This window comes from Muscardinus avellanarius, assembly GCF_963383645.1.
Source record: "Muscardinus avellanarius genome assembly, chromosome: 3".
NCBI classification, from domain to species: domain Eukaryota; kingdom Metazoa; phylum Chordata; class Mammalia; order Rodentia; family Gliridae; genus Muscardinus; species Muscardinus avellanarius.
In genome coordinates this window covers 81,255,698-81,279,625 of record NC_137788.1, presented here as the reverse complement: position 1 = coordinate 81,279,625, position 23,928 = coordinate 81,255,698, and the positions used below count along the sequence as shown (strand labels likewise).

Here is a 23,928-nt window from a genome sequence, read left to right as displayed (position 1 = left end):
AGGGCTGGGGGTGTAGCTTGCTTATTACTAATTTGCTTTTAATATCCTCTTGATTCAATTTTGATAGATCATATGTGTCTAGAAATTTTTATAAATTTATTTATTTAGGTCTTTTCTTTCTTTTGATTAGTTTGATAAGAGTTGGCAATCTTTTTTATCTTTGAAAAGATAAACAAGATTATCTTTGTTTCCTTATGTTTCCTTCTAATAGTTTCATACAGTGTTTTTCCCACTAATAGTTTCAATAGTTTCCCTCTCATAGTTTCAATAGTTTTTTTGGGGGGTGGTGGGAGGTACTTGAGATGGAACCCAAGGGCTTTCTACCTCTGGGCTACACTCCCAGACCTATCTTATTTTATTTTATTTTATTTTATTTTATTTTATTTGGAAACAGGGCCTCACTAAGTTGCTGAAAGCCTCACTAAGTAGCTAAGGCTGGCTTCGAACCTGTGCAATCCTCCTGTCTCAGCCTCCCAAGTATTGGGATTACAAGCGTGTGCCACCATGCCTAGCATAGTTTCAATAGATTGAAGGCATTAAGGTCTTTCCTTATTTGACTGTTGTTAAGGGTGAGAGATAGGGATCTAGTTTTAGTCTTCTACAGGTAGATTTCTATTTTTCTCAGCACCATTAATTGTTTTCCCCAATATTCTTTGGGCACCTTTGTCAAGAATCAGATGGATGAATCTGCATGACTTTATTTCTAGGTCCTTTATTCCATTGGCCCGTGTATCTGTTTATATTGTCAGTACCATGCTAATTTTGCTACTATGGTTGTGTAGAATATTTTCAAAGCAGGAATGGTGACACCTCAAGCATATTAACCTTCTTGCTGTTCTTTAAACACATCAAGCTCATTCCCACTCAGGTCCTTTGCACTTTCTGTTCCTATCTTGGACAACTTGAATATTTTATGTAGTTTGCACTTTCATTTGATTCAGGTTTCTTTTCAAATATCAACTCCTCCAAGAGGTCTTTCTGTACCCTCTTATTTAAATACACCTTTACAGAAAAGAATACAAAACATTTTCCATGTTGTCTTCTTTGTGTTTAGAAAAATGATGACTTTACTGTAGAAATTAGGGTGGTTATATTGTTTTATCATAAACTATGTAGCACATGTCAGAAATACATATAACCTTTAGTTAAAAGCTGAAAAAAAACCTACTTGGGTTTTTTTTTTTTTTTTTTTTCGGTACTGGCAATGGAACCCAGGGTGATTCTACTTTCAAGCTACACCCCCAGCCCTATTTTTTAGTCTTTATTTTGAAATAGGTGCTCATTGAGTTACAAAGAGCCTCACTAAGTAGCTGAGGCTGTCTACAAATACGGATTCCTCTGGTCTCAGCCTCCCAAATGCTGGGATTACAAGTGTATGCCACCATGCCCGGCTTACTTCGTTGTCCTTTAGTGTCTTTTGTGGCTTTATTTTTCTTCATAGTACCTTTCAAAACCTGGAACTTTATTATTATTTGTTTGTATATTAATTGCTTTCTTCAGTAAGTTGTATAGAAGAGGAACCTTGTATGGCCCATTGCTATAAACCTAGAGCTTAGAGTAGGGCTCAGAATAAAGTATAGTAAGCATTCTTCCTTAACTGATTAACTGACTTAGAGTGGATTATTAAGAAAATTAGAAAATACTTTAAAAGTCTAAATAACAAGTTCTAAACTATCAAGATGCCTAAGCAATGTTGCTTAAACTAAAGCATTTTCCAAAAAGCCTTGCCTTCTAAGGACTTTTTTTTTTCATTTTATATTATTGGCTTTATTTTCAAATACATTTCTTTAGCCCCTATACCTACGGGCTTTTTTGTGCACTTTAGTTAAAATCCAACAGTAGTATTCATCCTGCTCTGAACTACCTCACTTCTGGGCTGTAGAAAGAGGTAGAATGAGGATTGTAAGCAACAAAATACAATTAGTAGTAGTCTAGTAATCCTTATCAATTAGGGAACATAAACTAATATTGCTTCCTGTTCAGAATTTCCTCTCAGGTAATAATCGTGGCATATAAAGAGAAATGGAAATAAATACTAAAAGCATTAATTAAAACATATTTAAGTGGTTGTCTCAAGAAAGTGGTAAATGGGAAAGTGGGGAAGGACTGTTGGGTTTTAGAACACACTTTTTTACAACTATTTGAGTCTATACTTTGTGCATATATATCTTTGATAGAAGTTTAAAGAAAAATAAAAAACCCTACCATAACAGAGGACAGGAAACAAAGCATTACTTAGGCCTGGGACAAATTATTTAGCTTCTATTCTTTAGACCCCCATCCTATATATGGAAATAATAATGATGTCTATCTTGTGTTATTTTTGAGGATTATTTGTATTATTGTTACTGTTAGAAAAATGTTTAGCATATTTTTGGATTTTTTATTTTAATTTTTGCTTACCACTTAGATAGGGACTGTGGTTCTTTCCAGAACAATAATATTATAACACAACTATAGCATACTTAATAATAAACTCTATTTTACCTTGCTTGTTTATTTTGCTAACATTAAAACATGTTTTCTCCAATCAGAATTATGTTTGAAGAATCTGAATGATTTATCATCTCTGGACTTGATAAAGATGGATGAAGATGTTAATTTCAAGCCAACAGGTAATTTTCCAATGACTGTTAGTAAATTTAACAATTTCTTGCTTGAGACTTAATAAAAAAAATTTGTTGTATTAAAATTTAGATGGTGGTGAACTAAATTGTGATCTCCATTCTCAGCAGTGTATTATTATCTGTAAGGTATGATAAGTTTACAAGTCCTACCTATTTATAAAATTATAGAACATCTCTTTGACAGACACAGAAATTTGTCCTCACTCATCCTGGTGACTTTTAGCAGAGCATTTGTTTTTATATTTTTATTATTTATTTTTTTTCAGGTTTAAGCAATTTTTTTAAATTTAATTTTTATTTTTTTATAAGTGGAACATATTGAGAGTGGTGTACATTGACATTGTGCTTCATGCCCTTCCCCCCCTTCCCCCCCAATAGAGAGTGTCCAGGTTAATCATGTTGTATTTATGCTATTACACATATTCATATGTAGCTCCTCCATTAAATAACTTCAGCTTTCTTCCTCTCCTATCCTTCCGTTCAAGCTTTGCTGAGATTTCCCCTCCATCATCTGGAATCCCTCTGGTATTACCACTACTCCCTAGCTTGAACATATTAGAGAAAACATATGTCCCTTCTCTTTTGTGCTTGACTAATCTCACTTAACATAATGTTCTCTGGTTCCTTCCATCTTCTTGCAAATGCTATTATTTTATTTTTCTTTATAGCTGAATAAAATTCCATTGTGTGTATTTCCCATAATTTTGCAATCCATTCATCTGTTGATGGAGATCTAGGTTGGTTCCATATTTTGGCTATTACAAATTGTGCTGCTAGAACATGGGTATGCATATGTTAACGTAGTTCTCTGATTTCAACCCCTTTGGAAAGATACCCAGGAGTGGTAAAGCCAGATCAAATGGTGGATCTATTCCCAGTTTTCTAAGGAATCTCCATACTGATCTCCATAGTGGCTGAACTACTTTGCACTCCCTCCAACAGTGTAAAAGAGTTCCTCTTTCCCCACATCCTCGCCAGCAATTGTTGTTCTTTGATTTCTTTATGTTTGCCACTCTGATTGGGGTTAGATGGAATCTCAGTGTAGTTTTGATTTGCATCTCCCTGATGGCTAGTGATGTTGAACATCTTTTCATATATCTATTGCCCATTTGTAGCTCTTCTTTTGTGAAATGTCTATTCATTTCAGTTGCCCATTTCTCGATTGGGTTGTTTGTTTTGCTAGTGTAGAGTCTTTTGAGCTCTTTGTATATTCTGGATATTAGCCCCCTATCCGAGTGGCTGGTAAAGATCTTCTCCCATTCTGTAGGCTTCCTCTTTAGGTTCTTGATGGTTTCCTTTGATGAGAAGAAACTTTTTAGTTTGAAGAGATCCCACTTTTTAATTCTTGCTTTAATTTCCTGCGCTTTGGAAATCTTATTGGGAAAGTTACTCCCTGTACCTGTATGTTGGAGTGTTGATCCTATGCCTTTCTCTAATAACTTCACAGTCTCTGGTCTAATTTCTAAGTCTTTGATCCATCTCGAGTTGATTCCTGTGCATGGTGAGAAGTAAGGATTCAGATCCAACTTTTTACAAATGGATAGCCAGTTCTCCCAGCACCATTTGTTGAAAAGGCTGTCTTTTTCTCCAGTGTATGAGTTTGGCCCCTTTGTCAAAGATCAGTTGACTATAGATGTGTAGGTTTGTTTCTGTATCTTCTGTTCTGTTCCACTGGTCAGTCTGCCTATTGTGTCAATACCATGCTGTTTTTACTACTATTACTCTATAGTATAATTTGAAGTCCAGGATTGTGATGCCTCCTGCCTGGTTCTTGTTGCTAAGAATTGCTTTGGCTATTCTGGGTCTTTTCTTCCTCCATACAAAATCCATAACTGATTTTTCCAGGTCTATGAGAAATGTTGTTGGTATTTTAATGGGGATTGCATTGAATCTATAGATCACTTTTGGCAGAATGGCCATTTTGATGACATTAATTCTGCCTATCCATGAGCAAGGGAGCTCTTTTTATCTTCCAAGATCTTCTTCAATTTCTTTCTTTAATGTTTTGTAGTTTTCTCTGTAGAGGTCTTTTACATCTTTGGTTAGGTTTATTCCTAGGTATTTTATTGGTTTAGAGGTTATAGTAAATGGAATAGTTTTCTTTATTTCTTTCATTGTAGATTCATTGTTGGCATATAGAAAAGCAACTGATTTCTTTAGGTTGATTTTGTATCCTGCAACTTTGCTGAATTGCCAGAAGTCTTTTGGTTGAGTTCATTGGATCTTCTAGATAAAGAATCATATCATCTGCAAATAAGGATAGTTTTAGCTCCTCTCTTCCTATTTGAATTTCTTTGATTTCCTTCTCTTATTGCTGTGGCAAGAGTCTCAAGGAATATATTGAAAAGGAGAGGTGATAATGGGCATCCTTGTCTTGTGCCTGATTTTAAAGGGAATTCTTGCAGTTTTTCTCCATTCAATATGATGTTGGCTTTGGGTTTATTGTATATAGCCTTAATGATGTTGAATTATGTTCCTTCTATTCCAATTTTTTGCAGTGTTTTTAACATAAATGGGTGTTGGATTTTGTCAAATGCTTTTTCAGCATCTATTGAAATGATCGTGTGGTTTTTGTTCTTAGTTCTATTTATGTGGTGAATAACATGTATTGATTTGCGTATGTTGAACCAGCCTTGCTTTTCTGGGATGAAACCAACTTGGTCATGGTGTACAATTCTCTTGATATGATTTTGAATGCGTATAGCTAGTATTTTGTTTAGAATTTTTGTGTCTATGCTCATTAAAGATATTGGTCTGTAATTTTCCTTTCTTGAAGTATCTTTATTTGGTTTGGGGATTAATGTGATACTGGCCTCATAGAAGAAATTAGGGAGAATTCCATCTCTTTCAATTTCCTGGAACAAGTTGTGAAGTATCGGTATTAGTTCTTCACTGAAACTTTTGTAGAATTCAGCTGGGAACCCGTCGGGGCCTGGGCTCTTCTTTGTTGGCAGAATTTTGATTGCTGTTTCTATTTCTTTCTTTGCTATTGGTTGGTTTAGGCTTGCTATATCCTCTTGGTTCAGTTTAGGTAGTTTATATGTGCTTAGAAATCTATCGATTTCTTCCATGTTTTCCAGTCTGTTGGAGTATAAATTCTCAAAATAGTTTCTAATAATCCTTTGAATTTCACCTCTGTCTGTGGTGATGCCTCCTTTTTCATTTCTGATTTTAATAATTTGAATTGATTCTCTCTTTCTTTTGATTAGGTTGGCCAGGGGTTTGTCAATCCTAATCTCAAAGAACCAGCTTTTTGTTTTGTTGATTCTTTGAATTGTTTTTTTGTTCTCTATTTCATTTATTTCTGCTCTGATTTTAATAATTTCCTGCCTTCTGCTGGCTTTGGGATTAGACTGTTGCAGTCTTTCTAGGTCCTTGAGTTGTGTCATTAGGTTGTTTGCTTGGTGGCTTTCTGTTCTTTTTATGTGGGCACTCAATGCTATGAACTTTCCTCTCAACACTGCCTTCAAAGTGTCCCATAGATTCTGGTAAGTTGTTTCTCTTGTTTTTTTTTTGTTTTGTTTTTTGTTTTTTGTTTTTTTGGGGGTTTTTTTGGTGGTACTGGGGTTCCTGGAAGCCCTTCTACCTCCGGGCTACACTCCCAGACCTACCTTATATTTTTTTATTTTGGAAACAGGGTCTCCTAAGCCAGCGTGCGAGACTGGCTTCGAACCTGCACGATCCTCCTGTCTCCGCCTCCCAAGCGCGGGGATTACAGGCGTGCACCACCACGTCCGGCTAAGTTGTTTCTGTTTTCATTTAATTCCATAAATTTCTTTATTTCTCCCCTAATTTCCACTCTTACCCACTCGTCATTCAAGAGTGTATCATTCAATCTCCATGTATTTAAATAGTTTATTTTGGGTTTCCTGTTGATTTCTACTTTCATTCCATTATGGTCTGAAAAGATGCAGGGAATTATATTACATCTTTTGAATTTGCTGGTGCTTTCTTTGTGCTCCAGAATGTGATCTATTTTGGAGAAGGTGCCATGGGTTGCTGAGAAGAATGTGTATTCTGTCTTTCCTGGTTGAAATATTCTGTATATGTCTATTAAGTCCATTTGGTTTAGAGTTTTCATCAGTTCTGCAGAGTGTTTACTCATCTTTTGCCTTGAAGGTCTATGTAGTGGCGTGAGAGCTGTATTGAAGTCTTCCACTATTAGTGTATTTGGATCTATTTGAGATCTTATGTCCAAGAGGGTTTGTTTTACAAATGTGGCTGCACCCACATTTGGGGCATAAACATTTACTATCATTATATGTTCTTGGTGGATTGTTCCTTTTAATAAAAGGAAGTGCCAGCCTGGCGTGGTGGCGCACGCTTGTAATCTCCATGCTTGGGAGGTGGAGACGGGAGGATCGCGCAGGTTGGAAGCCAGCCGTGTTGGCGTAAGAGACCCTGTTTCAAAAATATAAAATAGGTCTGGGAGTGTAGCCCAGAGGTAGAAGGGCTTTCAGGAACCCTAGTACCACCAAAAATAAATAAATAAATAAATAAATAAATAAATAAATAAATAAATAAATTAAAAGGAAGTGCCCTTCTTTGGCTCTTCTGATGCGTTTTAGCTTAAAGTCTGTTTTGTTGGCTATCAGTGTTGCTACTCCTGCCCATTTTTGGTCCCCATTGGCATGATATATCCTTTTCCATCCTTTCACTTTCAGTCTGTGAATGTCTTTTGCTGTAAGGTGTGTTTCTTGCAAACAGCATATATTTGGATTATATTTTTTAATCCACATTGCCAGTCTGTGCCTTTTGATTGGAGAGTTAAGTCCTTTGACATTCAGTGTTATTATTGAAGTGTATTGTTTATTTCATGTCATTTTGTGTTCTATCTTCTGTTGGATATAGTATTATTTCTTCGTATTTAGATGCCCTGCTGATCAACTTCATCTCTTCTCTGGTTCTGGAGTCTGCTTCTTTTTTCTTCTTTATGGTTTATTTTTTAAAGTATTTTCTCTAGTGTTGGCTTAGAATTCATGAATTTTTTTTGAGGTTCTGCTTATCCTGAAATACTTTTGTCAGCAGTGCTTTTCCAGTGTTGAGGGTTGGGTGATGGGGGAGGAACTGGGGTGATATTTATAGGAGTCAGATTAGGTAGAGAATATGTTTAGGTTGAGAAAGATTTTAAGTGTGATAAGGTAATATCTTGCTGAGAATGAGAGAGAGAGAGTTAATTAGTAGGACTCTTGTAGTTAGTAGAGTAAGTATGGAGATATGAAATACTTTGAGTATTAAACAAGGAGGTATATTATGGGAAAAAGTTTTTGGGGAAAAGAGTAGATAGGTTAGTGTGGGGAAGTTTGTAAGAGAGGTGGGGGAAGGAGAAAACAAATATAAATAAAATATCAACACAAGATACCAAGACTATTATGTAATCAAAGAAAAAACCAACCAAAAGAGGAAAAAGAAAAAAAAAAAGAAAAGAAAGAGGAAGAAAGAGGAAAAAAGGACAAGAATAAAATAAAAAGAACTAGTGACTGTGTGAAACCAGAAAACAAAGCAAACTATCAAATATATATAAAAAACAAGTAAAAGTAAAAGAAGGATGGGAAAAAAACAAAACAGCAACAACAATAACAAAACAAAAGCAATATAAAAACAAAACAAGTAAAATAAATTGGGGGGGAAATATCTATTTTATTATTCTAATTAATCTTTGTATGAAAAGGTACTTTGCTATATAAAAGTGGAAAGTATAGGAAAAAATTTAAAATAATTTTAAGAAATTATTTTATTAGTGCATTTTAATTGTGCATCATACTGAGGTTCAATGTGTTAATAACATACGTGCCCATATCTTTTTTGTGCATTTTCCTCCACATCTCACCATCCTTACTTCCTCTCTACATGAGTTAGAGATTGGTTGTAATACATCATATACTGCCATAGCACTATTTGAACTGTTTCCTTCTTCAGTCCTTCTTCTTCCCCTTCTTAACTTTCTTCCCCAACTTCCTTCAACTACAATAGATCTCTCTGCATTAAAGTCCCATATGTTTTCTCTTTTTCCTGTCTTCCACATATGAGAGAGAACATCGCCCCCTTGACTTTCTGTGACTGATCTCTCTTAGAATAATATTCTCCAGTTTCATCCATTTTCCTACAAGTGACATAATTTTTGTTCTTTATGGCTGAGTTAAATTCTATTATGTGTATATACCACATATTCTTTATTTATCTGTTGATGAATACCTAGGTTGGTTCCATTATTTGGCTATTGTGAATTGTGCTGCTATAAACACAGGTATGTATGTGTCGTTATAGTATTTTGAGCTTGGCTTTTTTTTTTTTTTTTTTTTTTGGTGGTACTGGGGTTCCTGGAAGCCCTTCTACCTCCGGGCTACACTCCCAGACTTCTTTTTACATTTTATATTTGGAAACAGGGTTTCCTAAGCCAGCGTGCGCGGCTGGCTTCGAACCTGCGCGATCCTCCCGTCTCTGCCTCCCAAGCGCGGGGATTACAAGCGTGCGCCACCACGCCCGTCTGAGCTTGGCTTTTTATGAAAGATATTTAGGAGTGGTATAGCCAGGTCATATGGTGGTTCCATTTCTACTTTTATTGAGGAACCTCCAAACTGATGTCTACAGTGGTTGTACTAATTTACAATTCCACTAGCAGTGTATAAGAGTACATATTTCAGCTGGGTACAGTGGCGCACACCTATAATCCCAGTACTTGAGAGTCTGAAACAGGAGGATCACACATTCAAAGCTGACTCAGGAGCTTAGTGAGGCTCTCAGCAACTTCTCAAGACCCTGTTTCCAAATTTAAAAAAAAAAAAAATAGGACTGGAGGTATATCTTGGAGGTAGATTGCTCCTCATTTTAACTCCAAGTACCAAAAAAAAAAAAAGAGTTTCTACATCCTAATTAGCAATTGATATAGTTTTTATTCTTGATAATTGCTAGTCTAACTGGAGTTCAGTTCAGTGAAGTCTCAGTAGAGTGCTGACTTGTTAGTGATGGTAAACATTTTTTATATATTTATTGGCAAGTTGTATTTTTTCTTTTGAGAAGTATCAATTCAGTTCTATTGCCTGTTTTTTGATAGTCTTTTTTGTGTTAAATTTCTCGAGTTCTTAATATATTCTAGATGTTCTCTATTAGAGGAGTAGCTGTCAGAGATTTTCTCCTATTTTTTTAGCCTCTCTTTTTAGGCTCTTAGTTGTTTCCTTTTGCTGTCTAGAGGCCTTTTAATTTGATGCCATCCCATTTACTAATTCTCAGTTTCATTTACTGAGCTTTGGTGTTATTGAGAAAGTCTCTACCAGTGCCTATATGTTGGAGATTTGGTCCTATGGTTTCTTCTAGTAATTGAATCGTTTCTGGTATAATTTCTAAGTCTTTGATCCACCTGAAGTTGGCCTTTGTGCAGGGTGAGAGATAGGGGTCTAATTTCAATCTTGTATATATGAATATTCAATCTTCCCAGCACCAATTGTTGAAGAGGCTCTCTTTTTTCCAAGCTTGTTTTTGGCTCCAAAAATCAACTAGCTATAAGTGTACAGATTTATTTCTGTGTCTTATATTCCTTTGGTCTGAGTGTCTATTTTTGTGCCAATACTATACTGTCTTTGTTACATTAGCTGGGTAGTATAATTTGAAATCAGGTATTGTGATACCTCCAGCATGGTTCTGATTGCTCAGAATTGCTTTGGCTGTTCTGGATGTTTTATTCTTCTATATGAATTTTATGACTTTTTTCTAGTTCTGTAAAGAATGTCATTATTATTTTAATAGGGATTGCATTGAATTTGTAGTTCATTTTAGGTAGTATGGCCATTTTGATGACATTGTTTCTGCCTATATAAGAACAGAAAATCTGTCCATCTTCTGAGGTCTTCTTCGATTTCTTTCTGAAGTATTCTATAATTTTCATTATAGAGATCTTTTATTTCCTTGGTTAGGTATGTACCTAAGTATTTTATTCTTTTTGAGTTGAGACTGTTGTAAATAGATTTTTTTGCATTTCTTTTTCAGTGGATTCTTGGTTAGTATATAGAAAAGTTATAGATTTTTTAAAATTGATTTTGTATCTGGCTACTTTACTAAGTCTGTTTATGAGCTCTAAAGTCTTCTGGTTGAGGTTTTTGGATCTTCTAAGTCTAGGACCATGTTTCTGCAAATAGAGATAATTAAACTACTTCTTTCCCTATCTGTATTTAACTTTTTCCTTTTTTCTTATTGCTCTGGCAAGGGTTTCAAGTACTATATTGAGTTAGGAGTAGTGCCTACATTGAGTATGCTTTACTAATCTCTCTGGAGCAGAAAGCATTCAATAATGCTCTTAAGTTCTGATCCAAACTAGACCCCAGTTACTGTAATTCCCTTTCAGACTCCTGCTCTAACCCTGAACTGAGTACATCTACTTCCTCAACCAATTAGATTCTACCTTTCTAAGGGGGCCATAGTCCCAAGAAGAAGTTAAATTAAGCTGTCATAGAACATAAACTATTTATTCTTTATCCACAGACTCAGCCATCTCTACAAAGATGACAGTGTCACATTTTCTTGCATCATTTAAAAAAATTTTTTATATCTTTTTTGTTTGTTTGCTGTTGTACTTGATGGTTGACTCATGTAGATACATCTATAAACCTATTGGTTTCTTTAATTCATCTTCATCATGAACATTTTCTTTGTATTTTTTTATTTGAGGATTCGTGGTTTTGTTAAGATTTGTTGGTTTTGTGACTTATGATTCTCTTGGCCTCTTGTTACTCATCCTGTTCTCTTTTTTCCCTCTGAAATCTCTTAATCTTGCTTTCTCACTTTTTCTTTGTTTTGTTGTATCTACTCATTTTGTTTCTCTTTCCTTCTTTATAACCTGCATTTACTGTATTTCATCTGTTTTCTCTCTTTTATCTTCTTCTCCTTCTCCTTCTCCTTCTCCTTCTCCTTCTCCTTCTCCTTCTTCTTCTTCTTCTTCTTCTTCTTCTTCTTCTTCTTCTTCTTCTTCTTCTTCTTCTTCTTCTTTTTTGGTGGTATTGGGGTTCCTGGAAACCCTTCTACCTCTGGGCTATATTCCCAGACCTATTTTTTATATTATTTATTTATGTATTTGGTGGTACTGGGGTTCCTAGAAACCCTTCTACCTCCGGGCTACACTCTCAGACTTATTTTTATACTTTTTTATTTGGAAACAGGGTCTCTTAAGCCAGTGAGGCTGACTTTGAACCTGCACGATCCTTCTGTCTCTGCCTCCCAAGCGCGGGGATTACAAGCATGTGCCACTACGCCTGGCTCTCTTCTTAAATATTATGTTCATTTGCCTTTCTACATCGTGTGTGTGTGTGTGTGTGTGTGTGTGTGTGTGTGTGTGTGTGTGTGTTACTAGGGATGGAACTCAAGGGCTTTCTACCTCCAAGCTACACCACCAGCCCTATTTTTTTTTTCTTTTTATTTTGAAACAGGGTCTCACTAAGTTGCAGTGGGCATTATCAAGTAGTTGAGGCTGGCTGTGAACCTGTGATCCTCCTGCCTCAGCCCTCCAAGTACTGAGATTACAAGAGTGTGCTACCACGCCCAGGTATGTTCTTTTCTTTTAATGAACCATAATGTTATCAGCCTTTAGAACTATTTAGCTGATATAATTCCTGACCCTACCATATATATTAGAACTGGGGATGACCTTGAGGACATATGTTGCTCAACACTATGAAGTTTATGGGTATTTATTGTTGCTGCTGCTAACTGCTCACCACATCACCCATGTTTGGGGATATTAGTCTAGTAGAAGGCATAATAAGCATCAGGAATATAGTAAGTTTGAGGTCAGCATGGGCAACTTAGTGAGACCCTGCCTCAAAATAAAAATAATCAAGTAAATTACTAAGATAATATTCTTAAGAGCTGGGCCTGGTGGTGCATTCTTGTAATCCTAGCATTCAGGAGGTTGAGACCAGAGGATGGTGGTTCACAGACAGCCTCAGCTATTTAGCGAGGCTCTTCACAACTCAGAGACCCTGTTTCAAAAGTAAAATGACTGAAAAATAGGACTGGGAGTTTAGCTCAGAGGTAGAATGCCCTTGGGTTCTATCCTCAGTACTGCAAAAAAAAAAAAAAAAGATAATATTTTTACCTCCAAGCTATACCCCCAGCCCTATTACTTATTCTATATTTTGAAACAGGGTCTCACTGAGTTGCAAAGAGCCTAAGTAGCTGAGGCTGGCCGCGAACCTGGATCCTCCTGTCTCAGCCTCCCAAATGCTGGGATTATAAATGTGTGCCACCATCCCTGGGTAAAAGATAATATTTTAAAAGTATGATTGAGTTTACTACTTGCAGTCAAAATCAACCAAGGATGCTATTATATTTAAAATGCAATTAGTAAACCCCACCCCAGACCTACAAACCTGAATTGTTAGGAGTGAAACCTAGGGATTTTTATTTATTTTTTTTATTTTATCTTTTTATGTTTAAGTCCTCTCCTAGATAAATATTTTGCTATTTCTTTGATATTTTCTACTTAGCTATTTCATTTGCCTTTAGCATGAGGGTTTCTTCATAATTACTTAACCTTGTGCTAATATAGTTGGCAGTTCCTTACATACTAGTTCTAATTCATTTTTACCATGTTCATTGCAATACTAATATTTTCTTCCGAATTCTTCTTTTTGGTATATCAATTCTTTGTATGTTCCAACCATTCTGTTTCCTACAGTTTTTGCTGTTTAGTTTGTGGTAATTATATTCAAGTATCTAGGTATTTTTATCGGTTAGCTTATGTTCATATCAAGGTTTTGACTTATTTTTAAAAAGAATAACCTTTAAAAATAGATGGTATCTGTAAGAGGCTGGTAGAGTCATTAAACTGGGTTGTAGATCTTCTAGAAAGGAAAGGAAGGAAAGGAGGGAGAAAAGGAATATTTTAGTCTCTATTGCAATACCAGGTACATTTGATAAAGCTAATTAAAAATGTTCAAGCTAGAGATGTCCACCAGGAAATCTCTTCTCTCATAGGTCTACCTTAGTATCCCTGCCATGCTCAGTTATTGATTGGGATCATCTCATGGAAGTGTGAGATTGGTGCTGTTTCCATGGTGATAGATTGAGAGCATAGCAGCTGGGGCCATTAGTCAGTGACACTTCTTACTATAGGAGGCCTGAGAAGTGTTTTCTCATGGCCTCTATGTCCTTCCTCCAAATTCTGTGGCCTTTAAATTGAAGTATTCTGGATTTGCTAATATGAGAATATTCATCATTCAGGTAGCAGCCGTATTGATAACAAGTTGCCTCTGTATTTCCTCACTCCATTTGCAAATCTTTCTAATTTCTTTCCATTCCTTAAACTTCAACTTATTTCTTAATGCTTTACTTTCTAGGTTATTTTTTCCATCTTACTTAAGAAAGATTCATCTCTGCTATAAACCAGCAAATGTCAAGTTTTTTCTTAAAACTTTTTATTTTCTCTAGTAGGAAGACTAATATAAAAAATTAATAAACATCAAGGATATAATACCATGTAAAATTTACCACAAAGGTTAATATACTAGTTCCCTTGGTAACCATATTTTTTATATCTAACATGCTTCTCTTAGAAGCTCCTTTCTTAACACTTTGCATCATTCATATTTTGACAGAGCATAAATTACCAGATTTTCAATTAGAGAAATTCACCAGGCTTTCAGTTAGCTTTTAAGTCAGCCTGGCTACTTCTCTCTGGTTGTTAGTTTTATCTACTGTAGCATGCCCTATATTACTGTTGGAATGCCAAAAGTATTTCCTTCCTCAACAAAACCCATAGCACATACATAAATAATATCCCCTTCCTTGAGAAGCAATATATCACATTCCTCTTCTAGCTGTTTTGTGTGTTTGTTTACAATTCTTGAAATTTTTTGGACTTTTTTAGATGACTTATAATTGAATCTAGTAACCTATTAAGTGAATTTCACTCCATCATTTACCTATCTCCATTGTACCATATCCCCCCAACCAACCTACTGTTCTATTTTCAGAACAGGTTTTTTTTGAAACTCTCATTTTATTAAACTATTGCTTGAGAATTTTAAGTGGTATTCTGTTATTTTACAAATCAATTCCAGAATATAAACTCCTTTAAATAGCATTTCAGTATGCTTTGGTGACTTCTCTAGTATATCATTTATAATTTTTCAACAGAAGTAAGACAACATGTATTAAATGTTAAGCACTATGTCAAGTAATATGTATATATTTTTTAAAATTACATTTAATTTTCTTCAAAACAAATTTCTGAGGTATGTACTTTAATTATTCCCACAAGAAAGTAATAAGTAACTTGCACATGATCATCTACCCACCTAGTAAGTGAAGAAGCAAAGATTCTAATCAAGTTAATTGACCTGAATTCATAATCTTTTATAATCTTTCGTGTGTGTGTGTGTGTGTGTGTGTGTGTGTGTGTGTGTGTGTGGTACTGGGGATGGAACCCAGAGGCTTTTTCTACCTCCAGGCCATACTACCAGACACACACACACACACACACACACACACACACACATATATTTTTTTGCGTGGTACTGGGGTTCCTGGAAACTCTTCTACCTCTGAGCTAAACTCCCAGACCTATTTTATATTTTTATTTGGAAACAAGGTCTCTTAAGCCAGCAAGGCTGGCTTCGAACCAGCGCAATCCTCCTGTCTCCGCCTCCCAAGCATGGGGATTACAAGCATGCGCCACCATGCCCGGCTCCGAGACCTATTTTTATACTTTATTTGGAACCAGGGTCTCACTAAGTTGCTGAGAGCCTCACTAAGTAGCCAAGGCTGGCTTCCAACCCCTGTGATCCTCCTATCTCAGGCTCCCAAGTGCTGGGATTGCCACCACACCCGGTTGATAGTCTTTTATTTCCTCTTTTTGTGGGTCTGGGGATGGAACCCAGGGGCATTCGACCTCTGAGCTATACCCCCTGCCCTATTTTTTATTCTTTTATTTTGAAACCAGGTCTTACTGAGTTGCATAATGCCTCACTAATTAGCTGAAGCTGTCCGCAAACCATGATCCTCGAGTCTGACTCCTGAATGCTGGGATTACAAGCATGTGCCACCATGCCCGGCTAATTTCCTCTTTTAATAAATAATTCTTGAGGTTTCTTTTTCCAAGCTAATAATAGCTTTATTTCTTCTCTGCCGAGGCATATTAGTCACATTTTATATCCTGCCCCAAATACGTTTTCTCTACTAGGCCATTCTACACTAACCTGTTTCTTAATGTTTAATTTCCTTTTTACTTAAATTTGTATGTAAATATTATTATTCACTGGATTTTGTTCTCTAGTTATTTACATGAAATTACCTTCCTACCTTATACATTCCAGAGATTGTATGTTCTACATTTTTGTGCATCTTTTGTGACCAGCACTTTATAGACAGATAGTAGGTGTTAAGCAAATATTTGTGAAACTGGTGAAAAGCAAAGACTTTCAACTCATAGAAAGAATGTTTATTTTTCTGTGTTTTTTCACAGAGACAGGAAGATTGATGGCCTGGTATTATATTACATTTGAGACCGTGAAGAAATTTTGTACAATCAGTGGAAAAGAAACTTTATCGGATCTGGTAAATTTTCACTAGGAAATAAATCAATAATTGTATAGTACAGAGTAATATTAGAGAAACAACTAGTTTATATATGTCTTATCATTTAAGAATGATCAGAAAAGAAAGCATTTCTGATCATGCTCATGTTTCCCTCAATGGATCTCTGATCACAAGGTATGGAATATCCCATCTTACTCCTAAACTGTATGTCTTACCAGAGAGCTAAGAAAATTTATATACATACCCAGATTAGGTGTGGGGACTACCTTACAACTTACAAGCTAATACTACATCTGTAGTATGTGAGAAAGAGTCCAAGATAATGTAGCATGATGTATTAGGAAAGTCTGCCATGGATGAACGAGGAAGCTGAGTTGCAACACAATACCATGTATTTGCAACTCCTACCAAAATATTTTATATCAGAATGTCAATAATAGTGGAAATAGAACAGTATTGATGATAGCCCAGAAAAAAAGAAGTGATTGTGGAAAAAATTAATGGTGAAATTATGCTAAAATATAAACAACAGGCCCAATTTTTAGCTGCAGCAGTGAACAGATTACAAATATATTTACTGTTGGTGTCTGGTAACTACATTGGCCCTTTCTCCCTTTACTGAAGACAGGAGCATAAAATGAGAGATTTTTAAGAAAATGCCCTCAAATTTTAACCATATTATTTTTATTTCAAATATCTAAGTTGATTACTCCAATAAGATTATTATTCTAAAGATTGCACTACAGAATTTTAGTTATTATGAGAAAAAAGTTGGTGAAAAGTGAACTTATGCTTTTATGTAAATACTATTTTTAACTAAGAAGAAATCAAGAATAGAAAATACTTAATGTTAACATTAACTCATCTGATCTGGAGTTCAGCTAGTAAGTAAGATAGAATGAATTAGATTCATTTTACAGATGTGGAAAATAAAAGTTTTTGTCCATTTATCTGGCGGAACTGGGCTATAGAATTCAAATTTCTTAGTATCTAAGCATTCTTTCCATTACTAAATAACAAAAAAATTATTTGCCAACTATAAAAGGATGAATAATAGTAGCAGTGGTAGTAGTCATGAGAACAGCAGTTATTGAGTGCCTGTTACTCTGTGGTAGACACTGGACTGAATATTATAAATTTTATCTTAATCTTTACAATCTTATTCATATAGTTCTATTGTCTAATAAGATTATATGCCACAATGTCATAATGGCATATAACAGATGCTTATTTGATAGTGAATGAATAAATCATTAAAGGAGCAAAATGTTTAAAGCAGGTTTTTAACTGTTATGTTAATTAGTAAAACTATGATGGCTCAAGATGGCATGCAAATTACACAAATTTAGGGAATAAGGATAAGAGAAAAGAAGTAAAAAACATGCTTCATTAAAAGGGTAAATGTTTACATTTTATAGGTGGCAATGATAGCCAGCTGCAATGAATTTCTAGATGTACAGTTGAGGATAAATGAAAAGAAAACACTGAATACTTTAAACAAAGACCCAAATAGGCTAACCATCAGGTACAGAAATTACACTTGTTTTAAATAATTTTAAGAGATTTTATTTAGTTTAAATAATAAAGTTTTGCTGTGCATTTTTATTTACAGATTTCCAATGGAAGGAAGAATTAAGACAAGAGAAATGAAAGTAAATTGGTAATAGTAATGAATTGTTTTAATATAATAACTACTGATTCATGATCCGTATTTATGAAGGTTTTCTTTTTATAGTTTAAAAAAATTTTTTTTGGTTTTGTAGTGGGGATTGAACTAGGGGGCATTCTACCTCCAGGCTCTACTCCCAGCCCTTTTCTCACTAAAGTTGCTGAGGCTGGCCTTGAAACCCGAGATCCTTCCTCCTATCTCAGCCTCCCAAGTACTGGGATTATAGGCATGTACTATATTCCTGGCTTAAAACATGCTTTTTTTGTTTTGTTTTTTTGTGGTAATGAAGGTTGAATCCAGAGGCATTCTACCTTTGAGTTACACCCTCTAGGCCAATTTTATTCATTTGGAAACAGGGACTTAGGTTGAGGAGAGTCTCAATACTTGCTGAGGCTGTCCTCAAACCTGGGATCCTCCTGTCTCAACCTCCCAGATACTGGGATTACAGGCATGCACCACCATGCTTGGCTAGGCTTAAAACATTTATATTTGTTTTTGTTAATACAAAAAATAAGATGCTTACATAAAAATAAGGAGTCAGACTATAGATGGTGGAAGTGATTTCCAAGAACTCTTAGACTTTCATTAAAATGAATTGTTATAATATTTCTAATCAACAAACATTTGTTGAGAATGTGTTCTGTTGATGCTAGGTAAACAATAGGAAGCAAAAAATCTTTATACTTGCTTTCAAGTATATTGAAACCTTTATTTCAAGCTTTATTGAAACCCCTGCATATAAAGATGACAGATATCATTAAAACACAAGAAATCAATGTCTACTGAATGATAGCAGATTTCTGAGAAAGATAAAAGCAAAAACCTAAGTGAAGAAATGGGTCTGCATGACTATTCTGCCAAGAATTAGGAGTTTGTATAGAGGAGCAATAATTGGAAGAGTAAACTAAGGTTCCATTATAATTTGGAACTTTTACCCAATTTTTAATCACAAATGCAATGATATTCTTTTCTGTTATGCCAAATGGTTGTTTTTCTGAGTGCTTAAGTCTTAGTACTTAGGCCTCTTGATTTAATGATGCAATTTAAGATGAAATTATTATATTTTTATGTGGCTCAGTAAAACCAGTTTCAAAGGACCTCACTGAGTAGCTGAGGCTGGCCACAAACCACAATCCTCCTGTCTCAGCCTCCCAAATGCTGCAATTACAAGCATGTGCCACCAGGCTCAAAAATTTTTATTCTTCAAGCTCCCACCCTTCTTTTACCTTTTTTTTTTTTTTTTTTTTTTTGGTGGTACTGGGGTTCCTGGAAACCCTTCTACCTCTGGGCTATACTCCTAGACCCATTTTTATACTTTTTAAAATTTGGAAACAGGGTCTCTTAAGCCAGCTCGGCTGGCTTCAAACCTGTGCGATCCTTCTGTCTCTGCCTCCCAAGCTCGGGGATTACAAGTATGCCACACCCTTCTAATGTAAAAATGTTTCTTTATTTTTATGGATAGCTTTACTTGGCTAGGCCTTCATTAGTATTAGCTCCGTTTTCTTTAACTAGAATTTTCTAGTGAACTCATAGAATATGCTATAGAGCCACCAAATATTTTCATAAAAATAACCCTGAATAAAGTCATTATTGACTACCATGTAATTTTGCTCCCAAGGTCATCCTTCCCTGAGGATGAGGACAAGCACAGGAATGTAAGATTACAGGACATCGCAGCTTGCTTTATCTGTGGAAACAGACAACTCTGTCATGTTTCTGTACATAATCAAATAAATCCCTGTTCTCCCTCCCATCTCTATTATATTTCTACTTCTTATAATAAGGTTTCCAGCAGGGAACTTTAATGTTGAAAGGTGTCTATTTATTAGTAGAAATTTTGACATTAAACTAAAAAACATGACCTTAAAAGTATTTTTACCCCAGCAATATTGCATATACTCCACATTTGTACATCCCTAAATATCTTTACAAGCTTCATTTATCTAGCATTTAAAAGTGCCCCATCCTCATTTTTAATTTTTTTGTTAAACTGAAATTTTCAAGAAGGAGATTAAATTGTTAATAAAAGAATTACAAAATAAGAACTGAACTTTTAGAGTTTAGAAAAAGGGAGTCACAATAATTTGCAGTAGTAATAAGCAAGATGCAGAAAGATGTAGTGTAGGATCAAGGTATCTAGAAAATTTAAGAAATACTTCAGCCTGTGATATCAAGTACTGTGAGATAGTAACCTTTGAAGGAAAATAATGAATTTTTTTCTCTAGTCTTATTCAGGCTCAGCTGGGGTGCATTCCCATACAAGATTTTGCTTTGACACAAGATACCTCGAAGATTTTTAGAAGTGGCTCACGAATTACAAGATGTATGTTATAGGATTAGTGAATTTTTAAATTTTTTTAGTAAATTATTATGTTAAGTTTAATACTGAAAAAATTTTCTTTTTAAGGGTTGTCAGATTTCGTGGCTACTCAGGAAAAGAAGTTTGCTGCACTGTTGAATAGTTTGATTTTAGCTAAATGTTTTAGGTGCAAACTTTGGGAAAACTCTCTGCATGTATCCAAACAGCTAGAAAAAATTGGTAGGTACTGAATGCAAGCAAAAAATTTGGTAACATCTGCAGTTTCTTTTGTATTTCACTATTAAGAAAATTCTTCTGTGATTATATACTTTTGAGGAAAACATGTGTTTGTATTTCTAAGTAAGGTACTGTATCTTACTTTGAAAATCTGACTTTCATTTGCTTCTGCTTAGATAATTACATTTGAAATCAAGTAATAGTGTATGAGAAATTGAATAAAAACACTCATTTTAATATTTATCATTATACTAAGAGTGAATATTTCATTAGTAATTAGGTAATGATATGATGATTTCTCTTCTACTTCTATGACTAATATTTTGCTGTAATCTCAATGACAAGAGTCAGCAATCCTGGTCATTCCAATTAGAGAAAAATTTGCCAGTTCATTATACCTGAACATTTTCTCTGTTGAGTAGGTTATTAGTACTGATCTTCATAGATTTTCTGAAGACAAAAGATTGTGCTGATTATTTTATGTCCATAGAACCTGGTGGAGGGCATGCACTGAAAAGCCATAGTATTATTAGTATCATTTACAAAAATGGAATAGACTAAAGGACTTTGGCATTTGTGATTTTGGTACCCTTGACTTTGAAGCCCTATTTCTTAAATATCTAGAATTCTAAAAAAAAGAGTTTTTATCCCATAATGAACAGCATTGGTAGTTTTATGATTTCATGTGCATTCTGGGGACATTAAAATTATATAATGGATCTTTAGGAATTGTCTAAAGAATTGGAGGTTCTTTGAACAAAAATATCCAACTGTTTCTTGAAGTCTTACTTCTTATTCCCATGAAATTTGAAATCAGTAGTTTGGCTAAGAGTTAACCAGAAAGTGCTGGGAGGTAGGGTAGAGGTGGGATTAGTTAGTGAAAGTAAGGTCAAAATAGAGTAAAGATTTCTGATAGACAGCCTTACCTTCCTCCTAAAGCCCTGGCAAACCTAATTCCCATTTTCCACAAAGGCAAGCATTCTGAATTGGGGAGAATGTTTCATACAACATTTAGAAAATAGCAGCTTACAGAAATATTTGAAATTAGGTTAATGACTACTAATACATTTTCATGTACATGAAAAAGTCAGGCTTTAGCCTTCTAAAATATTGTCAGTCTGGGCATCTGTTCCATTCTGTGCCCTCTAGATTGTCCAACACTAATTTTTTCACACATACTTAATATAGCTGAACATAAAAAAGCAAATATTTCCTAGAAGAAAAAATTGATACATTATATTGATAATAAAGTGAGAAAATCTAAGCAAAAAAGCAAATATAAGTTCTTACTGAGCATCATAAAAATATAAATTGATTTTCAACATTTGACTAGAGATTAAAAATAGGAAAAGTTTCATAGGAAAATGAAAGTAAATATTAAGAAATTATGAGTATTAAAAGCTTACTTAAGAATAAGTAAGAGAAATTCCCAAGAATAGTTCAAAATATGAGTAAGGAAATATATGTGTCTTAGACAAAGGGATAATGTTTTGGAATTCTATACTTAAAGTATCCTTTTTTATTTAGATTAGTATATTGATAAGTGTAAGAATTTTAAATTAAACCAGGCATAATGGCGCATGCTTGTAATCACCGCATTCTCATTTGGGAGGCTGAGACTGAAGGATCACAGTTCACAGAGAGCCTCAGCTACTTAGTGAGGTCCTTAGCAAATCAGTGAGACCCAGTTTCAAAATAAAGAATAAAAAATGGGGCTAGGGGTGTACCTCGGAGGTAGAATGCACCTGGGTTCCATCTCCAGTACTGCCAAAAAAAAAAAAAAAGAAAGAAAGAATTTTAAATTACAATTTATGAAAGCATCAGGGAACAGAAAAAGTTCAAATGTAAAATGAACTGGATGTATTTGAGGAACAAAATAAAAATAAGTGAGACTGGAGAGGAATCAGCAAGAGGAGAACAGTAGGAAATTATATGAGAGAGGTAGACTATAGTCAAGTAATCTAGGTTAGGGCCTTCAGCTGTAGTAAAGAAGTTATAACTTTACTCTAAATGCAATAGAAAGGAATTGGAAGTTTTAGACAGAAGATTAAAATTATCAGGCTTAGGTACAGCAAAATAATGAAAACTGTATTTCTAAGACAGACAGGCTTAGAAAGAACCAGGTGTGGTGGTCCATGTTTGTAATCTCAGAACTTGGGGCGCTGAAACAGGATTGTAGGTTTGAGACCAGACTCAGAAACTTAGACCCTGTTTCAGCATAAAAATATTCAAAAGGGCTAAGGGTGTTGCCTAGAGTTAGAACCCCCCTGGGTTCAATTTTCAGTATCTCTCCCCTTAAAAAAGAAATACTCAGAGAGCCATGATATTCTCATCCCTGACTTAGGTTGCCATTCTTTCATACAGGAGTATACATATATGTGTCTGTTGCTGTTTGCTTTCTCTATGACAGTAAAACTAAAGGGTTAAAGTCATCACATAGACCAGAGAATTTTTCTTTCTTTCATAAAGCAAATGCCTATTTTATTAAAAGTTTGAAAACTTAAAAAAATTAGTTTAGAGTATTAGTCTTTTTTATTGCCAAAATTAAATACCTTGAAGCTAGGTACTTGATATAAGAAAGAAGTTTGCTTGGTTTATAGTTCTGAAAATTTAAGAGCACAGTACTGGCATTAGCTTGCCTCTAGTGAACTTCATGGAGGATGACATCACAGTGGCAGGATCATATGTAGAAGAGATCTTATTAAGAGAAAGAAAGCAATAGACTGGTTGAGAGGCTAGGATTGCTTATTTTATATAATAACTCATTCTCATGAGAACTAACTCACTCCTGCCAGCCATAGTCTCTTCCACATGCCAGCATTAATCCACATATGAAGGGGGAATATCTAGGAACCTAATTACTTTCTTCTAGGCCCTACCTTCTCTCTTCCCCCACCTCAGTGCTGCCATATTGAGGACCAAGCCTCTAGCACATGAACCTTTGTGGGACACACTCAAATCATATTGAAACCATACCACTTAGATATTTGAATCTTCAAAATGTTTTTTTACTAATGTAGTCATTAAATAAGTATAGGTTTTACTTAAAGTAGATTATTAAAAATTGCTATTTGATTAATTTTCTACAGGTATAACATTATCAAATACCATGGTAAATGCAGGTTTGACCTCCTTTAAAAAAATAGAAGAAACAGATGCAAGGGAACTTGAACTGGTATTTAGTATTTAATTATTCTATTTGAGTTCTAAAACCTAACTTCTATATTTTTACTTTTATTAAAAATTATTTTTTTCATAGTCTGGGTATTTTAATTTACCAAGGTTTGGGGTAATAAACCTTATTAAAATTATTGATTTTAAAAATATTTTACTAAAATAGTTTTACGTATTGTGTTAATGTAATGGTATGTGTTTAGATTTTAAATAGACACCCCCCTTTTGGAACCCAAATAAAAGAAGCTGTGATGTATTTACCAAAATATGAACTTGAAGTGGAACAGGTAAATATTTTCTGTTTCTTAAATATTTTGGTTGTCTTTTCAGGAATAAAAGTACCCCTAATTAGACTTAGAGACGAGTATGAGTAGTAAGATGATATTTTTAACATT

The 23,928-nt window shown here is 34.7% G+C and overlaps 1 protein-coding gene across 1 annotated transcript in view; it reads left to right on the top strand.

Moving 5' to 3' along the window:
* The window catches only part of HFM1 (helicase for meiosis 1), a gene marked incomplete at both ends in the record, with an annotated part of 98,544 nt that overhangs the window by 47,162 nt on the left and 27,454 nt on the right, over window positions 1-23,928 (top strand). Inside the window, 8 exons of the mRNA XM_080691749.1 lie at window positions 2,535-2,615; window positions 16,081-16,172; window positions 17,573-17,679; window positions 17,767-17,814; window positions 20,049-20,146; window positions 20,231-20,362; window positions 23,449-23,534; window positions 23,737-23,820. Coding sequence (XP_080547875.1) covers window positions 2,535-2,615; window positions 16,081-16,172; window positions 17,573-17,679; window positions 17,767-17,814; window positions 20,049-20,146; window positions 20,231-20,362; window positions 23,449-23,534; window positions 23,737-23,820 — 728 coding nt within the window. The remainder of the gene's footprint in view (window positions 1-2,534; window positions 2,616-16,080; window positions 16,173-17,572; window positions 17,680-17,766; window positions 17,815-20,048; window positions 20,147-20,230; window positions 20,363-23,448; window positions 23,535-23,736; window positions 23,821-23,928) is intronic.